The sequence below is a fragment of the Neoarius graeffei genome, chromosome 2, assembly GCF_027579695.1.
Source record: "Neoarius graeffei isolate fNeoGra1 chromosome 2, fNeoGra1.pri, whole genome shotgun sequence".
Lineage (NCBI taxonomy): Eukaryota > Metazoa > Chordata > Actinopteri > Siluriformes > Ariidae > Neoarius > Neoarius graeffei.
The window spans coordinates 17,417,403-17,441,155 of record NC_083570.1 but is presented as its reverse complement, the minus strand read 5'-3'; the positions used below and the strand labels follow the sequence as shown (position 1 = coordinate 17,441,155).

General features: G+C 38.9%; 1 protein-coding gene across 1 annotated transcript in view; it reads left to right on the top strand.

Annotated features, from left to right (window-relative positions):
* The window catches only part of LOC132881460 (tyrosine-protein phosphatase non-receptor type 14-like), a 149,638-nt gene extending 132,431 nt beyond the window's left edge, over positions 1-17,207 (top strand). Inside the window, exons 15-20 of the mRNA XM_060913928.1 lie at positions 673-816; positions 11,007-11,225; positions 11,789-11,914; positions 12,040-12,274; positions 12,364-12,527; positions 15,659-17,207. Coding sequence (XP_060769911.1) covers positions 673-816; positions 11,007-11,225; positions 11,789-11,914; positions 12,040-12,274; positions 12,364-12,527; positions 15,659-15,787 — 1,017 coding nt within the window. The 3' untranslated portion in view covers positions 15,788-17,207. The remainder of the gene's footprint in view (positions 1-672; positions 817-11,006; positions 11,226-11,788; positions 11,915-12,039; positions 12,275-12,363; positions 12,528-15,658) is intronic.
* The last annotated feature ends 6,546 nt before the right edge of the window (positions 17,208-23,753 follow it).

Sequence of the window (23,753 nt, the reverse complement as noted above, 5' to 3'; positions counted from 1 at the left end):
TTGTGGGTAATTTTTCAAGCTGAGCACACCATCCAGGGAAAAAGTGCTATAGTTTTCTTGAAAATACAGTATAAGGTGTTTTGTGTGTGTGTGTGTGTGTGGTAATTGGTTTGTATTGTTATGGTCCGAGTTGAGAGCATGTACACGCGCACACACACGGGTTCAAATATTTGTACATGTCGGTCTAAAGGAAATATTAATCACTAATCTGGATTAAATCCAGAGATTATTTAAGGAATAAGCTCAAGTTACTGAGAGTTAATGCAGCCTGAGACACATTTGTTATTGTGCGTGTATGAGAATCATGTTGTAACATGTCCAGTATGTGTATGTTTTTGACACTCCTGTCACTCTGACATGCCTCTCCACACCCCACCTATCCATGATATTAACATCCTCAATAGCTTTTGTGTTGCGTGTAAGCATGCGCGTACGTGCACATGGCAGCTTGGACATGCACAAGTACACTTGCGTATGAGAATACGAACGAACCTATCAGATCGCAAGGTTCACGATGATTTTCACCAGTAGATGGCAGTGGTTTTGAACCATTTCCAACCCATAAAATCTTAAGGGGGAGAGATGACATTTTTCAGCGCATCGTATCATATCACATCATGTAATATCTTGTCCTGTATGTCGTAATACTGTATATTCTCGTTTTTCATGAAGACTCTAGAGAGACAGAAGATGTCGGTGGACTCGATGAAGCGGCCTCTGATGATGGCGGCTCTGAACGGACTCTACGTCAGCCGCATGCCTGTCCCAGAAAACCCACGCGAGGACGTCTCCACTAAGGCCAACACGGACGAGATGGTAAGAGAGAGTGTATTATTTTATCTGATTAGTTGCAGTGGTCATGGTAGTTGACCTCGAAGTGAAACAAACCATCAACAGGTGAAACGTCTTCCATCGACAGAGTGAGTTTACGCCAGAGTTTAGTTTAGACAAATGTAGTTTAACCACATTTAGCTTACAGTGGATTTTTGGAGGGTTGGCACCATTTGATTTACACAACATGCCGACAAAATGGAAATCTGGAATGTGCATAGGTATTCACCCCCAAAAAATCAATACTTTGTAGAGCCACCTTTTGCTGCAATTACAGCTGCAAGTCTCTTGGGGTACGTCTCTATTAGCTTAGCACATCTCGCCACTGGGATTGCCACTGCTGCCACCACCATGCTTCACTGTCGGAATGGTGTTCTCAGAGTGATGGGTTTGGCCAAAAAGATGATAAATTTTAGTCTCATTTGACCAGAGAATCTTCTTCCATGTGTTTGGGGAGTCTGCCACATGCTGTTGGGCAAACTCCAAATGGGTTTTCTTCAGCAGTGACACTTTTCTGGCCATTCTTCCATAAAGCCCCGCCCACTCTGTGGAGTGTACAGCTTAAAGTGGTCCTATGGGCAGATACTCCCATCTCCGCTGTGGATCTTTGCAGCTCCTTCATTGTTATCTTTGGTGTCTTTGTTGCATCTTTGATCAATGCCGTCCTTGCCCGGTCTGTGAGTTTTGGTGGGTGGCCTTCTCTTGTCAGGTTTGTCGTGATGCCATGTTCTTTCCATTTTGCTATAATGGATTTAATGGTGCTCTGTGGGAGATTCAAAGTTTGGGATATTTTTTACAACCCAACCCTGATCTATACTTCTCCACAACTTTGTCTCTGACCTGTTTGGAGGCTCCTTGGTTCTCATGTTGCTTGCTTAGCAGTGTAGCAGAGTCAGGGTCCTTCCAGAACAGGTTGATTTTATATATCATGTGACCGATCATGTGACACTTTGATTGCACACGGGTGGCTCTTAATCAACTAATTATGTGACTTATGAAGTGAATTGGTTGGACCAGCTCTTTCATACGAAAGGGGGTGAAAACCTTTGCACACTCCAGATTTCTGGGGGTTTCATCTTAATTATTGTTGGGGCACGATAAAACAATTTTGACCTTTAAAGTGTTGCGTAAATCAAACGGTGCTAACCCTCCAAAAATCCATTTTAATTCCAGCTTATAATGCGACAAAACAGGACAAACACCAAGAGGGGAGATGAATAATTTTGCAAGACACTAAGTCATTGAGTCATGATTTGGGCTGAAGAATGTTTGTTTGTTTAGTTGTTGTGTTAGATTTTCGTCTCCAGTGTTTGCACTTTGGAACAGAAGTTCTCCACCACAAGAAAGCCTTCAGGAAAAATGTACACTGCAAAAAATGGCCTTTCAAAAATAAGAAATAAAAGATTAAAACAAAGCATATTTGCTTGAATCAGGTGAAAAAAATCTGCCAATGGAACTCGTCAAATCTGACTTGGTAAGATTTCTTAAAGTAAGATGAAAAATCTAACCTGTTTTTAGATGAAATAATTCCAAAATAAGATTGGGGAACTTATTATGCGAGATCTGATTAACTCAAAATAATCAAAATAGTTCTTATAACAAGATCGTACTTCTTACATTTAGCCATTCAAGTCATTTTTATTTATTTCATTTTAAGGGTATTTCACTTCAATTCATGACAAAGTCTTAGCAGTAAAAACTGAATTTAAGATAAATATACTAATATTAGGATTGTTAAATTCTACAACTAAGCATTGCTAGCTTAAAAGATTCTCCTTTTGTGACCTGTAATTAGTAAAATACTCTAGATATGAGACCAGAGACTATCTTGAATCAAGTTGACGACACGTGTAGCATTGCAACAAGTTTATTTTTTTTCCCCATTTCAACATTCAAACATTAAAACATCTCTTAAGATTCCACTTCCCCAGGACCTCAGGCACCAAAAAAAAAAAAAGTCTACGCATTTTGACTTGCAGTGCTTACACAACGCCAAAGCAACAGTGCATTTTGGGGGCACTGACTATTCATGTGTACGAGGGGTTTACAAGATCAGGCACAAAAAAACAAAACACTGAACTTAACTCACAGCATTCCAAAAAGACCTCACTAAAACGCCCTCCACTCACTCATAGCCTTTTTGAAGGCACTTGTCTGGTCTAGAGTCTGTACAGCATCTAGAAGGAGCTCAATCTGAATGACTGAGAAAACAGTCGCAGTAAACTTAGGCTACATCCACACGACAACGGCAACGAGATGTTATTAAAAAAAATATCGCGTCCACATGAGCAACGATCAGTAAAATATCAGGTCCATATGGCAACGCAACGCTTGCTGAAAACGATGCAATACACATGCCACACCTCTAGGGGCGCTGTAAGACGGTCCCTTCGGAGACACCAGAACAATAGAAGAAGTAAGGACGCATGCGCATAAACTATTATGCGCGAGACTTCATATTAGCCACAAAGTCAGAAAAATCTGTTCGTAAAATTACATTATAATGACCAAATACAATGAAAAGTATTTTTCCAGTCTCACCTGTGAAAGGTAATCCCATGTGATCTCGTTTGGACGGTAAACCTGTTGGTACAGTTAAACGCAGCACATGAACGAGGCATCTTTATTCTCCGCTTTGCCCCATCCAATATGGCGGCGAGGATGACGTATGATTCTACGCGGAAGGCGGCGTCTTTAATGGTCCGGAATAAATTGAATGCTACACGTTGATGGATTAATTTGTTCTTCTACGCCCTTTTTGAGGAATGTATTGTAGGACTTAAACCAACATCTGAAGAGGTGAGATCGCTCCTTTTTTCCCCTATTTTTGCTGGCGGGATTGACTCTGCCCTAAGGGCTATTCTCTCTCTCTCTCTCTCTCTCTCTCTCTCTCTCTCTCTCTCACTTTGCACCATTACACAATAAATATTCACAGTGAAAATATTTTGTAAGCGCGTTTCATGAACCAAGTTATAGGATTTGTTGACAACTTGCATCGAGTTCGTTACACTTCTACCCGGCGTGAAGCACATGTAGTTGTGACGTAAACAAATCCGTTCTACTCATCCAGACGACTTCGCAACGGCGCCATTGCCAGATCTTTCCACTCTGGAACCCGTTCTCAAAAGATTTCGTTTTGGGGCACCCAAAACGCCGGTGCCGTGTGGACGCCAGGCCGAAACGATAAACAATTTTATCGGATTCACCTGAATCCGTTGCCGTGTGGACAGGGCCTTAGGCTCTGTAAGGTGGAGTTGAATTGTAATGAAAGATTCAAAGATTTCAGTAAAGTTCATTTATTCCCAAAACAAGCATACTTTGTTTTTTTTCTTGAAACAAGATGAACCGCATTTGACAAATGTCCAAAATGTACTTACTTGTTTTAAAAAAAAAAACTTGTTTTATTTTCAAAGGTGCTCCAAATAAGACTTTTTCAAGACATTTTGTCTATACAAGATTTTCAAGATGGACTGTCTAAAAACTAGCCTTTCTAGCTAAATGAGGTTTTGCTTGTTGGGCAATTATGTCTTATAATAAGGGTGGCTAGATGATTTGACTTGAAAATAGACAAATAAACTTCCTAAGATTATTTTTTGCAGTGTATTTGCGCTTTGTGGTTTCTCCGTAACACGTCAAGCTACATTTTTTTGTTTGTTTTATTAGACGTGAAGTAACAACTGCTATAACTTCAGCAATAACAGGAATGTTTTTCATGTACGGTTCGACAACATTAAATGTAACTAAAAGGATATTACATTTAAAAAAAAAAAAAAAAAGGTCCGCACTGGCAAATTGCTGTGGTACAAGAGGAATAAAACACTTCAGAGTAACTCTGTAACCGAATCAACAACATGATGGGATGATGATGATGATTATCTGTACAACAGCACAACCAGAAGTGTTTGCGATATTTAGTGTGAAATTTTTTTGTAATACGAAGTTACTCAAGGCAGAAACCACTCTAACCAGTGTGTAACAATCAAACCTTCAACGAAACATGTTTGTGTAATTTTGGATGAGACGGTACACGTGAAGAAATGGATAACCAGTGATTCGAAGCTTGTATTAAAGTGCCAAAGTTACGCCATCGAGTGCATACCGAAGCTTCGTTCTGCTCACACCCACATGACTCTGTCGTCAGTGGTTCAGAAGCAAACTGTTTCAAACCACTATGTGGCGTTTCCGTGCACATCGTATCGAGTGCTTCGATTTTACTGATGCAAATGAAACAAACTCGCCTCCTCTGTTCCTTCTGAACATATTTTTTCAAAGGCAGGGGAGATTGTTCATAAGAAAAGGAACAGATCGAGCCCTAAGAGTGTTGAACGAATGCTTTTCTGAAATAAACTCTTTAAACTCCTCGTGTCCGACTGTCATACAAGCGTTTTCATCCGTCAGTCACATACGTAAAATATATTCTGTTTTTACATTTAAATCAGTCGTATACGTATATTAAAGCTGGACGGCCTTTTGATTTCATAAAATCTGTGAAATTTAGTTCCCTCTGAAATTTGGTCATTGTGATGCATGTTTATTTCTGTAATATCTCACAAATATCAGGCTGGGAAGTTATTTAATTTGAGGGGATTAAAGCAAATAATGTGCATGAAATCGCTCGCTTCGCGCAGTTAAGCAGACAGAGGAAGTCCGTGTGTGTGTGTGTGCGCGTGTGTGCGTGCGCATGCACAGGTTTACCTTGACCGTGCACTGACCAGTTCCATCATTCGGTCGCTAAACGAACAGCTGATCACACCGAGGTGCTCGCTGACCGCCGATATTTATTTATTTATTTATTTATTAGTTTGGTCCTGCGCTTCATTTCCTTCGTATAGAACATGATGTCTTTTCTTCTCACGTTCCGTTATTGTAGTCGGTCTTTCACGTTTCATTCCTCCATTTTTCTCTCCTGTTTCAAATTTGTACATACATGTCAACCTTTGGTCAATCAAACCTGTATAACCAATTTCCAAAATCCGTATTTCCCTTATAAAATCCTTATAAGATGCAAATTAAAATAATTTACCTAAAATTTGAATGATAATCGACAATGATATATCCCAGTTACTTTTTATTCAATATTAATAACAATAAACCTTCAGAATGAATACAAAGCTCCAATGTTTGACAAACACAAAGTGTTATCAGCGTAGTTACGAAGGAAATACTTCGTTGTTTGGAGACAGGTTTCACCGAGCGACTATTATGCGCGAGACCTTATATTAGCCACAAAGTCAGGAAAATCTGTTTGTAAAATTACGTTATAATGACCAAATACAATGAAAAGTATTTTTCCAGTCTCACCTGTGAAAGGTAATCCCATGTGATCTCGTTTGGACGGTAAACCTGTTGGTACAGTTAAACGCAGCACATGAATGAGGCATCTTTATTCTCAGCTACTGTCTAGACGCTATACCAGAGACGGCTGAAGAATCTCCACTTTGCCACATCCAATATGGCGGCGAGGATGATGTATGATTCTACGCAGAAGGCGGCGTCTATGTTTATATGTCTATGACTTCACGGTTGGCGGGATTCTCGCAATGCGGTGTGCGCATGATCAAAAGTGGAACGAAGTCTCGCTGCTACAAGATAACGCGCGATTTCATAAGACTCTTTACTGGCTGTCTGTGGTGTACAGTACGTTTGTAAATGTTATGCGCTCTTTTATCATCGTGGGAATTGATTATAGCTCTAAATAAATATTGACTTTTTTTTAAAGAATCCGTATAACTTTATTTATACGCCCGTATACTACGTTTATTGAATCAAATCCGTATAAAATACAGAAATTCCGTATAGGTTGACGTGTATGATTTGTATCCCACAATGCCTTGCGCGAACAGGGAAAGCCCACCACGTCATGCATAACGTAGTATCTTGAATTGGGTCATGGTGAAGCAGGAAAAAATAGCGGAGAATTTAGAGCCATGTGGCCCTAAAGTCGTTAATTGTTCTATTTAAAAAAAAAATTTTAAAACAACTAATAAAATTGGAAGTCTGTGATTCAAATTCAGTAGCTTTCGGTCCACTAAACAAAAATAATTCGCTGTCCAGGAAAATTCTTTTTATGACCTACACTTGAAAAATCTGAAAGGCAGTCTACCTTTAAGTAACCAGGAAGAAAAACTTATGGATTGGCCTCTGCTATGAATTTTTCACCATTACGGCCGCTAGTGTGCACTGTGTGTTTATTTATAATTCACTTCTGAAATCCTGTCAGCATTGGGGTTTTATTTGCTTGGTTGGTTGGTTTTGTTAGTTAGCAACTAAGCATTAACATTAATACATACTAGCTAGCTAATGAACAAAAACAAAGCTGACAGGATTCCTGAACTGATTCTACAGTGATAGATCACTTTACAGTCAGTTCAGGAATCCCGTCAGCTTTGTTTTTGTCAGTTAGCCAGCTAGCATTAATAGTACAAAGGACATGAATATACATTAGCCTACTTCAAGATCACTTCAGGAATCTTGTCAACTTTGTTTTTGTCAGTTAGCCAGCTAGCATTAATAGTACAAAGGACATGAATATACATTAGCCTACTTCAAGATCACTTCAGGAATCCCGTCAGCTTTGTTTTTGTCAGTTAGCCAGCTAGCATTAATAGTACAAAGGACATGAATATACATTAGCCTACTTCAAGATCACTTCAGGAATCTTGTCAACTTTGTTTTTGTCAGTTAGCCAGCTAGCATTAATAGTACAAAGGACATGAATATACATTAGCCTACTTCAAGATCACTTCAGGAATCCCGTCAGCTTTGTTTTTGTCAGTTAGCCAGCTAGCATTAATAGTACAAAGGACATGAATATACATTAGCCTACTTCAAGATCACTTCAGGAATCTTGTCAGCTTTGTTTTTGTCAGTTAGCCAGCTAGCATTAATAGTACAAAGGACATGAATATACATTAGCCTACTTCAAGATCACTTCAGGAATCCCATCAGCTTTGTTTTTGTCAGTTAGCCAGCTAGCATTAATAGTACAAAGGACATGAATATATATTAGCCTACTTCAAGATCACTTCAGGAATCCTGTCAGCTTTGTTTTGTCCGTTAGCCAGCTAGCATTAATAGTACAAAGGACACGAATATACATTAGCCTACTTCAAGATCACTTCAGGAATCCCATCAGCTTTGTTTTTGTCAGTTAGCCAGCTAGCATTAATAGTACAAAGGACATGAATATACATTAGCTCACTTCAGGAATCCCGTCAGCTTTGTTTTTGTCCGTTAGCCAGCTAGCATTAATAGTACAAAGGACATGAATATACATTAGCCTACTTCAAGATCACTTCAGGAATTCCATCAGCTTTGTTTTTGTCAGTTAGCCAGCTAGCATTAATAGTACAAAGGACATGAATATACATTAGCCTACTTCAAGATCACTTCAGGAATCCTGTCAGCTTTGTTTTTGTCCGTTAGCCAGCTAGCATTAATAGTACAAAGGACATGAATATACATTAGCCTACTTCAAGATCACTTCAGGAATCCCATCAGCTTTGTTTTTGTCAGTTAGCCAGCTAGCATTAATAGTACAAAGGACATGAATATACATTAGCTCACTTCAGGAATTCCGTCAGCTTTGTTTTTGTCAGTTAGCCAGCTAGCATTAATAGTACAAAGGACATGAATATACATTAGCCTACTTCAAGATCACTTCAGGAATCCCATCAGCTTTGTTTTTGTCAGTTAGCCAGCTAGCATTAATAGTACAAAGGACATGAATATACATTAGCTCACTTCAGGAATCCCGTCAGCTTTGTTTTTGTCCGTTAGCCAGCTAGCATTAATAGTACAAAGGACATGAATATACATTAGCCTACTTCAAGATCACTTCAGGAATCCCGTCAGATTTGTTTTTGTCAGTTAGCCAGCGAGCATTAATAGTACAAAGGACATGAATATACATTAGCCTACTTCAAGATCACTTCAGGAATCCCATCAGCTTTGTTTTTGTCAGTTAGCCAGCTAGCATTAATAGTACAAAGGACATGAATATACATTAGCCTACTTCAAGATCACTTCAGGAATCCCGTCAGCTTTGTTTTTGTCCGTTAGCCAGCTAGCATTAACAGTACAAAGGACATGAATATACATTAGCCTACTTCAAGATCACTTCAGGAAGCCCATCAGCTTTGTTTTTGTCAGTTAGCCAGCTAGCATTAATAGTACAAAGGACATGAATATACATTAGCCTACTTCAAGATCACTTCAGGAATCCCGTCAGCTTTGTTTTTGTCAGTTAGCCAGCTAGCATTAATAGTACAAAGGACATGAATATACATTAGCCTACTTCAAGATCACTTCAGGAAGCCCATCAGCTTTGTTTTTGTCAGTTAGCCAGCTAGCATTAATAGTACAAAGGACATGAATATACATTAGCCTACTTCACGATCACTTCAGGAATCCCATCACCTTTGTTTTTGTCAGTTAGCCAGCTAGCATTAATAGTACAAAGGACATGAATATACATTAGCTCACTTCAGGAATTCCATCAGCTTTGTTTTTGTCAGTTAGCCAGCTAGCATTAATAGTACAAAGGACATGAATATACATTAGCCTACTTCAAGATCACTTCAGGAATCCCGTCAGATTTGTTTTTGTCAGTTAGCCAGCTAGCATTAATAGTACAAAGGACATGAATATATATTAGCCTACTTCAAGATCACTTCAGGAATCCCGTCAGCTTTGTTTTTGTCAGTTAGCCAGCTAGCATTAATAGTACAAAGGACATGAATATACATTAGCCTACTTCAAGATCACTTCAGGAATCCCGTCAGCTTTGTTTTTGTCAGTTAGCCAGCTAGCATTAATAGTACAAAGGACATGAATATACATTAGCCTACTTCAAGATCACTTCAGGAATCCCGTCAGCTTTGTTTTTGTCAGTTAGCCAGCTAGCATTAATAGTACAAAGGACATGAATATACATTAGCCTACTTCAAGATCACTTCAGGAATCCCGTCAGCTTTGTTTTTGTCAGTTAGCCAGCTAGCATTAATAGTACAAAGGACATGAATATACATTAGCCTACTTCAAGATCACTTCAGGAATCCCGTCAGCTTTGTTTTTGTCAGTTAGCCAGCTAGCATTAATAGTACAAAGGACATGAATATACATTAGCCTACTTCAAGATCACTTCAGGAATCCCGTCAGCTTTGTTTTTGTCAGTTAGCCAGCTAGCATTAATAGTACAAAGGACATGAATATACATTAGCCTACTTCAAGATCACTTCAGGAATCCCGTCAGCTTTGTTTTTGTCAGTTAGCCAGCTAGCATTAATAGTACAAAGGACATGAATATACATTAGCCTACTTCAAGATCACTTCAGGAATCCCATCAGCTTTGTTTTTGTCAGTTAGCTAGCTAGCATTAATAGTAAAAAATATATGAATGAATTTAACTTCCAGTCACCTCAGGAATTCTGCCAGATTTGTGGTTGCAAATTAGCTAGCTCACATTAATGGTTTTATATCGACCTATTACACAGTACCAGTCAAAAGTTTGTACACCCCCTACTTTACTCATTCATAGGTTCTTCTGTATTGTGACTATTTTCTACACTGTAGAACAACACCAAAGACATCAAACCTATACAAGAATATACTGAACATGTATGGAATTATGTGGTAAATGAAATAGTGTTTAAAAAAAACCCAACAAAATATGTTACATTTATTAGATTCTTCAAAGTACCACCATTTACCATGATGATGCTTTGTACACTATTGGCATTATCTTAACCAGCTTCATGAGGTAGTCACCTGGAATGCTTTTCAATTAACAGCTGTGCCTCGTCAAAAGTTAATTAGTGGATGAGGTTTTTTTTGCCTTCTTAATACGTTTGAGATCAAGTCGTAAATAATAATAATAATAATAATACAGTAAATAGCCTGATTCAACAACTGTAGTAATCTGTATTGTCACGAACCGCTCAGCAAAGTAAAAAGAAACAAAATCCATCATTATTTTAAGACATTAATTGACTTTAAATCAATAACAGTTAAGAAAAAATATTGAATTAGTAGGTGTGTCCAAATTTTTTGACTCGTACATAGATAGCCAATCCAGCATTTATTATATTTCTGACCTTCGTCATGAGTTAAAATGGTTTGATACTAAATGTAATGTGGTAGTGTGACAAGTGTGTGTGTGTGTGTGTGTGTGTCAGTGTAAGCATCTGGAGCTGAGGTTAGAGGACGAGCGGCTCTTCACCGAATACGAGCAGATCCCTAAGAAAAGGCCCGAGAGTAACCAGTCCACAGCCACACTGCCCGATAACACTGAGAGGAACCGGTTCCGTGACGTGGTTCCATATGAGGAGAACCGCGTAGAGCTGGTGCCAAACAAAGAGAACAACACGGGCTACATTAACGCCTCGCACATCAAGGTGAGTTCCACGTCAGCGTGCAGCGTCCATTGTAGACTTACGACTTTTCAAACCACAGAGCCGAGAAGCAGGCTCGGAAAAACAAACAAACAAACTCGAGGAGTTTTAAAAATAAAACGGGCAAATCTCAATGCAATGTCTAAAGCCTCCCGAACCGCCGGAATTACACGGTGCCGCTCCAAATGTCCTCACAGAGCCCTGTTCTGTCTTTAGCTTCAAAACTGCTGCGGCATGCCAATATAATTTTTTTCTGTTTTGCAGTGATTGTTTTGGGGTTTTTTTCCCAGACAGGATATTCAGGACATTAACTTTTTTAAAATTGGATATATTCCTGTTAGATAGCTGATGACATCATTCTAGCCCTCTTAATTCTCCACAGTGTTAGAAATAAAAGGTTGTATCCAGATATAACCGTTAATAATTGAGTAAGTTGTATTCAGTATTGCTGCGATGCAAAGCAGCAGGATGTTTCAGCTGCTGCTGCTGCCCCCTAGTGGTAGATAACGATTTAATCCTCCTCCTCCTGTGTGTTTCTCTGTCTTTGCATATGTACGTACATGCAGATGATCAGAGGGGAGGAGTGGCATTATATTGCGACGCAAGGCCCTCTTCCTAACACTTGCCACGATTTCTGGCAGATGGTCTGGGAGCAAGGGGTCAATGTCATTGCCATGGTTACGGCAGAGGAGGTACAAGTGCTGTGTTCAGTTGTGACATAATGGATTTTGACACCATTAGCTAATACGTTCATAACATTTCTTATGTATTAAATATTGCGTATAATGTAAATTGAGACTTTTCCATGTCTTTGCAGGAAGGAGGTCGTTCTAAGAGTCACAGGTACTGGCCCAAACTCGGCTCCAAACACAACTCGGCCACCCACGGCAAGTTCAAGGTCACAACCAAATTCCGTACAGACTCAGGTTGCTATGCGACAACAGGGTTAAAGGTCAAGCACCTGCTGTCTGGTCAGGAGCGGACCGTGTGGCACCTGCAGTATACCGACTGGCCTGAGCACGGCTGCCCCGAATACGTCCAGGGCTTCCTCGGTGAGTAAACCATCATCCATTTTTCTTCTTAATGTCACTATAGACTTCCTTCCCAGTTCTGACAACTTTTCACACTTTTCCCGCTCCAGCGTACCTGGAGGAGATCCAGTCTGTGCGCCGTCACACGAACAGCATGTTGGACGCCTCGAAGAACCCGAAGCCGCCAGTTGTGATTCACTGCAGCGCCGGAGTCGGACGCACCGGAGTCGTGATTCTCACCGAGCTTATGATCAGCTGCCTGGAGCACAACGAGGTAATAACCGCATGACGGTTACACGGTCGAGTGAGCATCTCTCACAGCACTTTCTCTCCCGCATCATCTTCAAGCTTTTGTACTTGGTTGAATTGAGTCTTAATCCTCTGGGGTCGAGAGCTTCTCCGGCGAAGCTCAACAGGTTTAGAATGAGTAGGTCATTTATTTAGACAAATATGTTTGCGAGTTTTTATCATACAAGCATGATAAACATATTGGCAGAAAATTTCCTATGTGCCCACTGCCAAATATTTTTTAAAGTACCTAAATTAAATGAAACATAAAACTTGTCACCTTAGTCACACCAGAGTTGGAGCGCAGAGCGCGCAATTACGCGTACATAAAAGACGATTCACATGGTAACAGCATGATAATCACTTTCACTCTTTCGGTTTTGATTGGTTTCTCTTTCACAGTGGGAACGCCTACCGTAAACAGGATAAAATTTGTCAGCCGTAGTTTAGGCTATTTGGAGGTAAAACACGCGGATTTTATGCACTTTGGATGATTCAGGACAGCGATTCAATTTCGGGACAGTGATTCAATTCATGATTCAAGACAGCGATTCAATTCAGTCTTGAGAACTGCGACACTGATGATGAGCAGTGCCTTTTTTTTTTTTAAACTTCGACTCGATCCAGCCGAAGATCAACTTGAGTAAGTGGTAAACCTTTCTTCTGTTTATTATAAGCCTATCAGTTGATATGTGTACGCTGTAGTGCATACACTGGAAAAATGACTGAGCAGGTTTTCCAGAGTTAAAAGTATTTTCCTTCTAGTTAATTTTGCTCTATTTTGAGTTTAGAGAGCAAAATTACAGAGTAATTGTGTAACAGAGTTGGTTGTGGCTCTGTACTGAATAAAATAGTACAAGCGTTAATTTCAAGACACACTGAATAGAGTCAAATACCAAAATAAAGTCAAACACCAGATAAATGAAGCTGTTGTAAAAAGCAGTTTTAGAACTGTGTTGGAATGTGTGAAAAAGCATGACCTTAGCCATTGTGACGAACTGTTTTGATCACTTGACCTTAGGGGTCAACCGATAATCGGCCTGGCCGATATATCGGGCCGATATTCTGCATTTTTAGGGTTATCAGTATCGGACATAATTTCCACCGATATGCCGATAACATGCCTTTTTGCAGCCATTTCGTTCCTAACGCGACTGTCACTGCACATCCTTTCCTGCACTCACCTCTCTGAGTTCAAGAACACGGTCCCGCCCACCACAACATCTGATTTGTTTGGCACAAGAGATATAGCCAATCGACACATGTAGCTAAACGCTGTGAACTGTTTCAAGGCGGCCGTACAGGCACTCGGGCAGAAGCGGCACAAGGGATACAGCCAATCAACACACGTAGCTAAACGCTGTGAACTGTTTCAAGGCGGCCGTACGGGCACTCGGGCAGAAGCAGATCCCACTTCAAGGTAAGGACACGCTGCTTTTGCCGCAATAAGTCACAAACACACAAGTTGCAAAAACACGACATCATTATATGTTTACATTCTTCATCTACTACTCGTTAAAATTGTCCATTTGCATCTGTGTAGTCAGGCAAACTTAGCTTATGGAAGGAAGCACTTGAATTAGCCTACAACCAACTAGTCTTGCTGAAACTACATGTAATGCTTCCTTCACTACAATATAATCCTCCTAAATTGGGAATATTAGGCTTGGGCATTAAAAGCATTAGAATGTAGATGGTTACTTGTTAAGTTGTTACATAACAGGGAGTGATGGCCTACTTTGTTTATTTTACTTTTTAAAAAATGCTGCAGGCAGCTCCCTACACTTGATTTGTTATTTAAAAACTACTTGAAGTTGGTAAGTCTTACTTAGTTCTTAGTGTAAAAGAATCCAGAGTGTATTTTCATTTATTTTCCACTGAAAATGGTGAGCTGTAATATAGTAGGGAGTGATTTATTTTTTTATTGGTGAATATTTATTTTATTATTATTTTATTTCTCATTTTATTCTAACTAATGTTTGACTTTATTGTACAAATGCTGCTGGCATCTCCCTGCACAAAATTTCATGTTCAATTTTACAATTAAACATACATGGATATGTATGTTTATGTATGTATGTATGGATATGTACATTCATGGATATGAAGGTCTGTATCAGTGTGTGCTATGTTTAATTTCATGTGAATTATAATGTTTACATTTATCGGTTGCACATATCGGTTATCGGCATCCCAATTCCATAATAATCGGTATCGGTATCGGCCCTGAAAAAAACATATCGGTCGATCCCTACTTGACCTGCTGGAATTAAGAGATGGCAGTGAGAGGTTTTCACTCTTCTCATTGAATGGAATGGAAATTTTTACGCTTCTCATTGAATACCCCTCCCACTGCCAAGCCTTTATCCCAGAACAATAGGACATACATTTTTTGATGGCCAGTTACTTGTCCAAATTGATGGAGCAGATTTAAGTGTTTGTGCTTGATCCATTCTGACTGAACAGAATCACCTCAAGTGACCAAAATGGTTTGTCACAATGAATAAGGTCATGTTTTTTCACACATTCCAACACAATTCTAAAACTGCTTTTTATGACATCATTTATCTGTTATTTTTTTTAAAGTACAATCATGACATGCATACTACAGAGATATTATTGTAGCTGAACTTGTGCTGAATACAAAAAAAGTCATATGATTTTGAAAATAGTGCTTAGATTTGTTGAAATTGACAAATCAGAGCATGCCAAAATCATTAGAGTGCCAGAAAATACCCTCAAACCCCAGAGGGTTAAAAAGGGATTTTTTTTATCCTTTTACTGTTACATTTAACGTCTTGGAACGTTTCTGAAAGAAGTTGGCATCATTTATGTACTTACATATATTATAGTAGCTATAAACATTCTTTCAACGGCATCTCTTTTTTTTTGTCTCTCTTGAGTCAAAGAAATAAACAAACAAACAAAAACAAGAGATGCAGCTTGTCATGTTAGAGAGAAACCATCAAGCGTAAACAACTGTTGTGAAGACTTTCCCATGGGGGAAAAATGTCCTGACTCTTATAAAGCCTTTATACTGGAGACTCCTTAGATAAATGTGTAGATGTAAACCAACAATCTTTTCTCTCTCTCTCTCTCTCTCTCTCTCTCTCTCAGAGGGTGGAGGTCCCGGTGATGCTAAATCACTTGAGACAGCAGAGAATGTTGATGGTTCAGACTGTCGCTCAGTACAAGTTTGTGTATCAGGTTTTGATCCAGTTTCTGAAGAACACCAGACTCATCTGAGGACCAGCGTCATTCCAATCTGAATATTCTATCCACAGTACGAGTGGAGAACTTCCTGTCTTGTGATTTATTATTTTTTGTTGCTTGGTTTGTTTTATATTAGAGGACAACGCCGCTCTGTTATGATTTCTAAAACACAACTGAAGTCATCTCTAAAACGTGAGATCATACGGAAGTTCTGCTTTACATCCAGGGTATGAGTTACACTGCCGTACATAACACGCCTCCAGAAATCCGGTCTGGAGTGTGCGGTTACAGGAAAGTAATCAACACCTGGGAGGGTGATACTGTTCCCACCAAGATGGTGCTGATTTTTCAATAACAGTATATCCTGAAGTGTTTTATTTTTATCTCTTATACCATAGCAGTTTGCAATGCTAACAATTATTTTATTTATTAAAGAGCACCACCTTGTACTTTTGAGCTGCTTCTACAAAAGTTTTGGCACCCCTGGCCAAATTACTGCACCTTTTTAACGTTGAATGAAGACAACCTCTCTAGCAAACTATTTTTTTTTAAAAAATGTGAATGTTAATACAGAGTTAATTTGCATTTGATGAACGGAAAAATTTGAAACAAATTTTAAAAAAAAAGTAATTTTGGCATGTGCAAAAGTTTGTGCACCCTACACAGTTATTGTATCATACCAGTGCAGAAAATTGTATTATTTTTTTTTCATACTTTTCTGCAGAAGTTATTTTTCCTTCTTTTCATTTTAAAAATCAACAAAATGTGTCATTTGGACAGGGGTGCCCAAATATTTGCATCTCATCGTCTCTGTCAGTGTATGTATTAAGCATTACAGCCATTATATAATGTTATATTAATTCAAAGTCATTTCACTAACCTGAAGAATTAAGGCTTCCGTTAGAAAATGATACTATCGATGTTGTTATAGTCCGGATAATACCGTATATTTGAAAATGATAAAAAAAAAAAAAACCTGTACATATCAAGTTTCATGAGCGCATTTTTATATTTAACATTTGTATTATATTTTTTATTTATTATTATTTTCATTTTTGTCTCTCTTTAGGTTGAGACTTGTGTCTCTGTGCTAAGTAAAGAAAAGCAGTTTAGACACAGAGGCGAAAACGTACAACGTAGATATTTTTCATCATTATATCACAACGTTAAATGCATTGCTTAAGTCTTTTGTTAACTCGGTGTGCAGGTGGACCTAAGCCAGTTCACTTTCATTATGTCTCTGTTGTTTATGTTGAAGATGTGTTCAAGAGCAACGCATTTTGTCTTTCAGACATCGTTTGTGACGGTGACTTATTTCTGTGAAAACAGATTTATTGCAGATTTTATTATATTTTCACAAAAGGATGCCTGCTCTGCACATGTGGACGGAGTCATCCTGGAAGGCACCACGCCCATCAGGATTTTAAAAAAAGCACAAAAAAAAAAAGAAAAAGCATTTTGAACTTTGGATTAGTTTGCAGCTTCTTTCTAAGGGGACAAACAGAAACAAAAATAAGTAAATAAATAACAAATAATCACCCCTATTTATTTATAACAGTGACACCATTCTTTCATTTCTTGAATATGTCATTCATCTCTCACACATAGCGTTAAGTATTGGGATCTGTTCCACAGCTGATTATCAGCACATGCCTAACTGACACGATGACATTTTTGAAAAACAGATTGGAATCAATAACAGAATTAAGTTGCAGATAAGTTGTCCCAAATGTTTGGATAATAATTTAAGGCTGCATTATTGATATAAGTATACAATAGAAGCCAAGATGTTATGCATATATAATGTATGTGTATATATAAATAATATCATTGAGCACTAAAATGTGTTTATCGAAGAAGTGAATCATATTAAAATGATCACATACTAGCACTTCAGTGCATTAGTTTTTACTTTCTTTTTTGCGGTTTGTGTCTTTTTTTTTAATGCTGTAAATATCTTGTGTAGGGAAATTGAGCCACATTTCCAGTATGTTCCCTTTGAAGTGCACTATTGAAGTGCCTTAAGCCAGTACATTAGTGCCTTACTGAACATACAGAAGATCTGGACGACCCACTCTATTCTACCATACTCTACTGTACTCCACCATACTCTTCTATTGTGCTCTGCCCTGCAATACTCTATTATGCTCTACTCTGCTCTACTCCAAAATGCTCTACCCTCCTCCACTCAACTCTACCGGGCTCTCCTCTACAATGCTCTGTAATACTCTACGATACTCTCCTGTTCTTCACTCACCAATACTCCACTCCACAATACTCTACGCTGCAATACTTTACAATACTCTCTTGTTCTCCACTCGACAATAATCCACCCTGCAATACTCTACTCTGTCATACTCTTCAATACTCTCCACTCGACAACACTCCACTCTGCAATACTCCACAATACTCCCCCATTCTCCACTCTGCAATACTCGACAACACACTATCATTCTCCACTCAACAATGCCCCACTCGACAATAATCCACTCAGCAGTACTCTACAATACTCTCCAGTTCCCACTCAACAATACTCCACTCTGCAGTGCTCCACAATGCTCTCCCATTCTCCACTCAACAATACTCACTCCGCAATGCTCTACAACACTCTCCCGTTCTCCACTCGAAAATGCTCCACGATTCTCTACTCGGCGATATTCCACAGTACTCCACTCGATGATACTCTACTCTGTAATAGTCCACAATTTTCCACTCTGCAATGCTCCACTCCACAGTACTGCACTCTACGTTACTGTACAACACGGCTTTACAGTACTCTACTCAACAATACTCTTCTCTGCAATACTGTACTCTGCTGTACTAATCTCTTCTGTACTCTACAATACATACTCTGTAATACTCTATAACACTACTAAATTCTGCTCTTCAATACTCTACCATACTCTATTCCACTCTACAGAACTCTCCATTTCAATTCCAAACTGAAATCCGTTTCTAAATATTTTAAGACCAGTTACTGGGTCGTTCAGTGCTTCTGAGTCATTCTATTTCAGATACGTTTTGGTAATAATTTTGTAATTTGCTAAAAGAAAATGATGCATCTAAGCTGTGTAAAATTCTATTAGCTTCCTTCGATATGAATGTTCTAAATTCTGATACGACTTGGTACTATTAAATACCATAAAAGAGAAAAACTATGCATGTTTTTACAAACATATATATATTTTTTTGTATATAAGTATACACATGGAAAAGATAAGCTTCTGTTAGCTGTTGTATTCATGATACATGTACAATACGTATAATACGTGTATAATACGTGTAATACGTGCGTCTTTGCCAATGTTTTTTTTTTTTTTTACAATGACAGTATTTTTGCTACGTTGCATTCCAGTCTCTCTTTGCAGGTATCTTTTTGATTCCCTCCCTCATTCCTGTTTGTTATTAATTAACAAATTACTCTTATTCCTACATTTCTACTTAATTATGTACATATATTTTGTTCATGCTGTTTTTTTTTTCAAAACGAACTTTTTTCAGAACTGTCGTTCTTGCCCGACTATACAATAAAGCATTATTTTCTCAGTCTTGTCCAAAGTCTGAATATATATTTATTATATTTTTGAATATATCGGTAATATAGATTGCATTTAAAAAAAAAAGTGAGACTCTGTCTAAAATTAAGTATTTAAATGAAATTCTTTCAGCACTAAAGTGTAAAATAAAGATACGTACAGTACATATTTTGCTTTGTTTGCCTAGAAACTAAGGTGCACAAACTTTTGCACTCAACATTGAACTGTGTACATATATACACACACACAACCATACGACGAATAGTTTTGTAGGTATAGATAAATGAAGAAAAAGAAATGCATGTCCCGTGACTACTGGCTGACAGGAAGGCTAGAGTAACTAAAATAATCACTCTTTACAACCGTGCTGAGCAGAAAAGCATCTCAAAACAGATATGTCAAAACTTGAATTGAATATTAATTTAATTGTGTTTTCATAATAAAAACAGGTTGTACACTGATTCGGTCCCAGTTTCCACCGATGTTAGAAGGTTAATTTATTTACATGAGTACCGTTAAGATGTGTCTGTTGTGTGTTAGCTTTTCCCCCCAAAATTAATAACATTAGCTGATAAAATATAGTGGAAATGAATGAGTGTGGGTCTTATTTTAGATATTTAAGATAACATGAGGCGGTACGGTGGTGTAGTGGTTAGCGCTGTCGCCTCACAGCAAGAAGGTCCGGGTTCGAGCCCCGTGGCCAGCGAGGGCCTTTCTGTGCGGAGTTTGCATGTTCTCCCCATGTCCGCGTGGGTTTCCTCCGGGTGCTCCGGTTTCCCCCACAGTCCAAAGACATGCAGGTTAGGTTAACTGGTGGCTCTAAATTGACCGTAGGTGTGAATGTGAGTGTGAATGGTTGTCTGTATCTATGTGTCAGCCCTGTGATGACCTGGCGACTTGTCCAGGGTGTACCCCGCCTTTCGCCCGTAGTCAGCTGGGATGGGCTCCAGCTTGCCTGCGACCCTGTAGAACAGGATAAAGCGGCTAGAGATAATGAGATGAGAAGATAACATGACAGTAATGTGAAATTAAGCACAGTGGTGTTCTTCACGATAGTCACATTTATTTGCGTTTCAGGGTTTCAGAGAATTTTTCCAAACAAATGGACAAAGAAAAAACAAGAGCCCAGATATGTCTTTGTACATAGTTTCTTGGATTTTATAACTCAAAAAGCAAAAAAAAAAAATCTCTTTTTTATGATTTCTGGACATTGGTATAGTTATTATGTAAATTTATTGTTTTTTTGCTTTTTCAGTGTATTTCATAAAATTCCAAAATCTGTGCGTGCTTAAGTGTTTTCTGAAAATACGTGACGATATTTTTGAATGTTATTGTCCTGTTATACAATGAGAAATCGCTCTTATTTTCAGAAGAAATAAATTATCTTAAAACGAACATGAGGAAATAACATCTGAAAGCATTTATGTTTTAACGTACAAATGAAAATCACAAAAAAGAAAAATATGTACACTACCGTTCAAAAGTTTGGGGTCACTTTGAGATTTCCTTATTTTTGAAAGAAAAGCACTGTTCTTTTCAATGAAGATCACTTTAAACTAATCAGAAATCCACTCTATACATTGCTAATGTGGTAAATGACTATTCTAGCTGCAAATGTCTGGTTTTTGGTGCAATATCTCCATAGGTGTATAGAGGCCCATTTCCAGCAACTCTCACTCCAGTGTTCTAATTGGGGGCCAAGCAGCGAAGCTGCGAAGGCACCCATAGGGATTCTACTGTTTCTTATTATTATTATTCAACGTTCTTCCGCCTCTGCAAGTCTATGGCAGCCCATAGAACCGTCTGGTAAAAAGTTGGGAAATTTTGCACACCGATTCTAGACAGTGTCAACATTACTCTCAGCAAATTTCAGGCCTCTCCCTCAAACCCCCTAGCGCCACCAACAGGTCAAAGTTGCAGGTACATTTCTGCTTGTAACTTTTGAACCGTTGGTCCGATTTTCAAAAACTTGGTATCCCTGGAATCCTTGGGTCAAGACGAATCCAACGCACCCCATGACGTCATTTTCCGCCCATATAGTTTTCCCGCCATTTTGAATTTTGTGAAAATCACTTAAAATGCTTCTCCTCCCTCAATTTTTGAACAATTTCTCCCAAACTTGGTAAATCGCAACTTTGGACTAAGCTGCACAAGAAACCTACCCGGTTTTTAGAATTTCTTAAGCGTTTGGCTGTGGCAGCCAATCAAATTTGGCTGCGAAGACGCGAAACAGGAAGTGTGCTCATTTCTCGGCCACCCTTTGGCAGATCTTAACGAAACTTGGTGGCATTATGCAAGACCCCTCCCCAAAGGGCACCAAAAAATTTGGAACAAATTGGCTGCTAGGGGGCGCTATAACTAGGAAAAATGTCTTTTGGTTCATATCTCATGATGCGTTTTGGCTAGAAACAAAATTCCACTATGTCAGGAATCCTTGGGTCAAGACGAATCCATTGCACCCTATGCCGTCATATTCTGACTTGAGGATTTTCCGCCATTTTGAATTTTGTTAAAATCAATGAAATTCTATGGCAACGCATAGAACCATCTGACTAGAGGCTTTTAAACTTGGCACACTGATTCTAGGCTGCCTCAAGGATCTTGTCACCAAATTTCAACTCAGCACCTCAAACTCTCTAGCGCCACCAACAGGTCAAAGTTGCAGGTACATTTCTGCTTGTTACTTTTGAACCATACGTCTCATCATCAAAATCTTAGTATTGCTGGAATGCTTGGGTCAAAAGGAATCCAACGCGCCCTCTCTCGTCATATTCCACCCAGTAGATTTTCCGCCATTTTGAATTATGTGAAAATCAATTTAAATGCTTCTCCTCCCTCAATTTTTGGAGAATTTCTCCCAAACTTGGTAGATGGCAACTGGGGACTAACGTGCACAAGAAACTTACCCGGTTTTTAGAATTTCTTAAGCATTTGGCCGTGGCAGCCAATCAAAATTGGCTTGCAGATGCAAAACAGGAAGTGTGCTCATTTCTCGGCCACCCTTTGGCGTATCTTAAGAAAACTTGGTGGCTTTATGCAACACCTCTCCCCAAAGGGTAGCAAAAAATTTGGAACAAATTGGCTGCTAGGGGGCGCTATAACTAGGAAAAATGTCTTTTGGCTCATATCTCATGATGCGCTTTGGGTAGAAACAAAATTCCACTGTCTCTGGAATCCATGGGTCAAACCGAATCCATCGCATCCTATCACGTCATATTCCGACTTGAGGATTTTCCGCCATTTTGAATTTTGTTAAAATCAATGAAATTCGATGGCAACCCATAGAACCGTATAACTAGAGGTTTTCAAATTTGGCATACTGATTCTAGGCTGCCTCAAGGGTCTTGTCACCAAATTTCAACTCACCACCTCAAACTCTCTAGCGCCACCAACAGGTCAAAGTCGCAGGTACATTTCTGGTTGTTACTTTTGAACCATATGTCTGATCATCAAAAACTTAGTATATCTGGAATGCTTGGGTAAAACCGAATCCAACGTGCCCTGTCTCGTCATATTGCACCTGGTAGATTTTCCACCATTTTGAATTTTGTGAAAATCAATTAAAATGCTTCTCCTCCCTCAATTTTTGACCAATTTTTCCCAAACTTGGTAGGTGGCAACTATGGACTAAGCTTCACAAGAAACTTACCCGGTTTTTAGAATTTCATAAGCGTTTGGCCGTGGCAGCCAATCAAATTTGGCTGCAGAGACGCGAAACAGGAAGTGTGTTCATATCTCGGCCGCCCTTTGGAGTATTTTAACGAAACTTGGTTGCATTATGTCACACCCTTCCAAAAAGGCCCACAAAAAAATTGCAACAAATTGGCCGCTAGCGGGCGCTATAACTAGGAAAAATGTCTTTGGGCTCATATCTCATGATGCGTTTGGGCTAGAAACAAAATTCCATTATCTCTGGAATCCATGGGGAAAGACGAATCGACCGGACCCTATGACGTCATATTCAGCCTTTAGGATTTTCCGCCATTTTGAATTTTGTAAAAATCAATTAAAATGCTTCTCCTCCCTCAATTTTTCACCAATTTCTCCCAAACTTGGTAGAAAGCAACTTTGGACTAAGCTGCACAAGGGCATTACCTGGCCCAAGTGCATTCTGCTGGCCTTACAACTAGGCTCATAGACTGCTTGGCCCCCACATTGCTGCTTGCAGCTATATTGGTACAATGTGTTTGCTCATTGCCTCAGAAGGCTAATGGATGATTAGAAAACCCTTGTACAATCATGTTAGCACAGCTGAAAACAGTTTAGCTCTTTAGAGAAGCTATAAAACTGACCTTCCTTTGAGCAAATTGAGTTTCTGGAGCATCACATTTGTGGGGTCGATTAAATGCTCAAAATGGCCAGAAAAATGTCTTGACTATATTTTCTATTCATTTTACAACTTATGGTGGTAAATAAAAGTGTGACTTTTCATGGAAAACACAAAATTGTCTGGGTGACCCCAA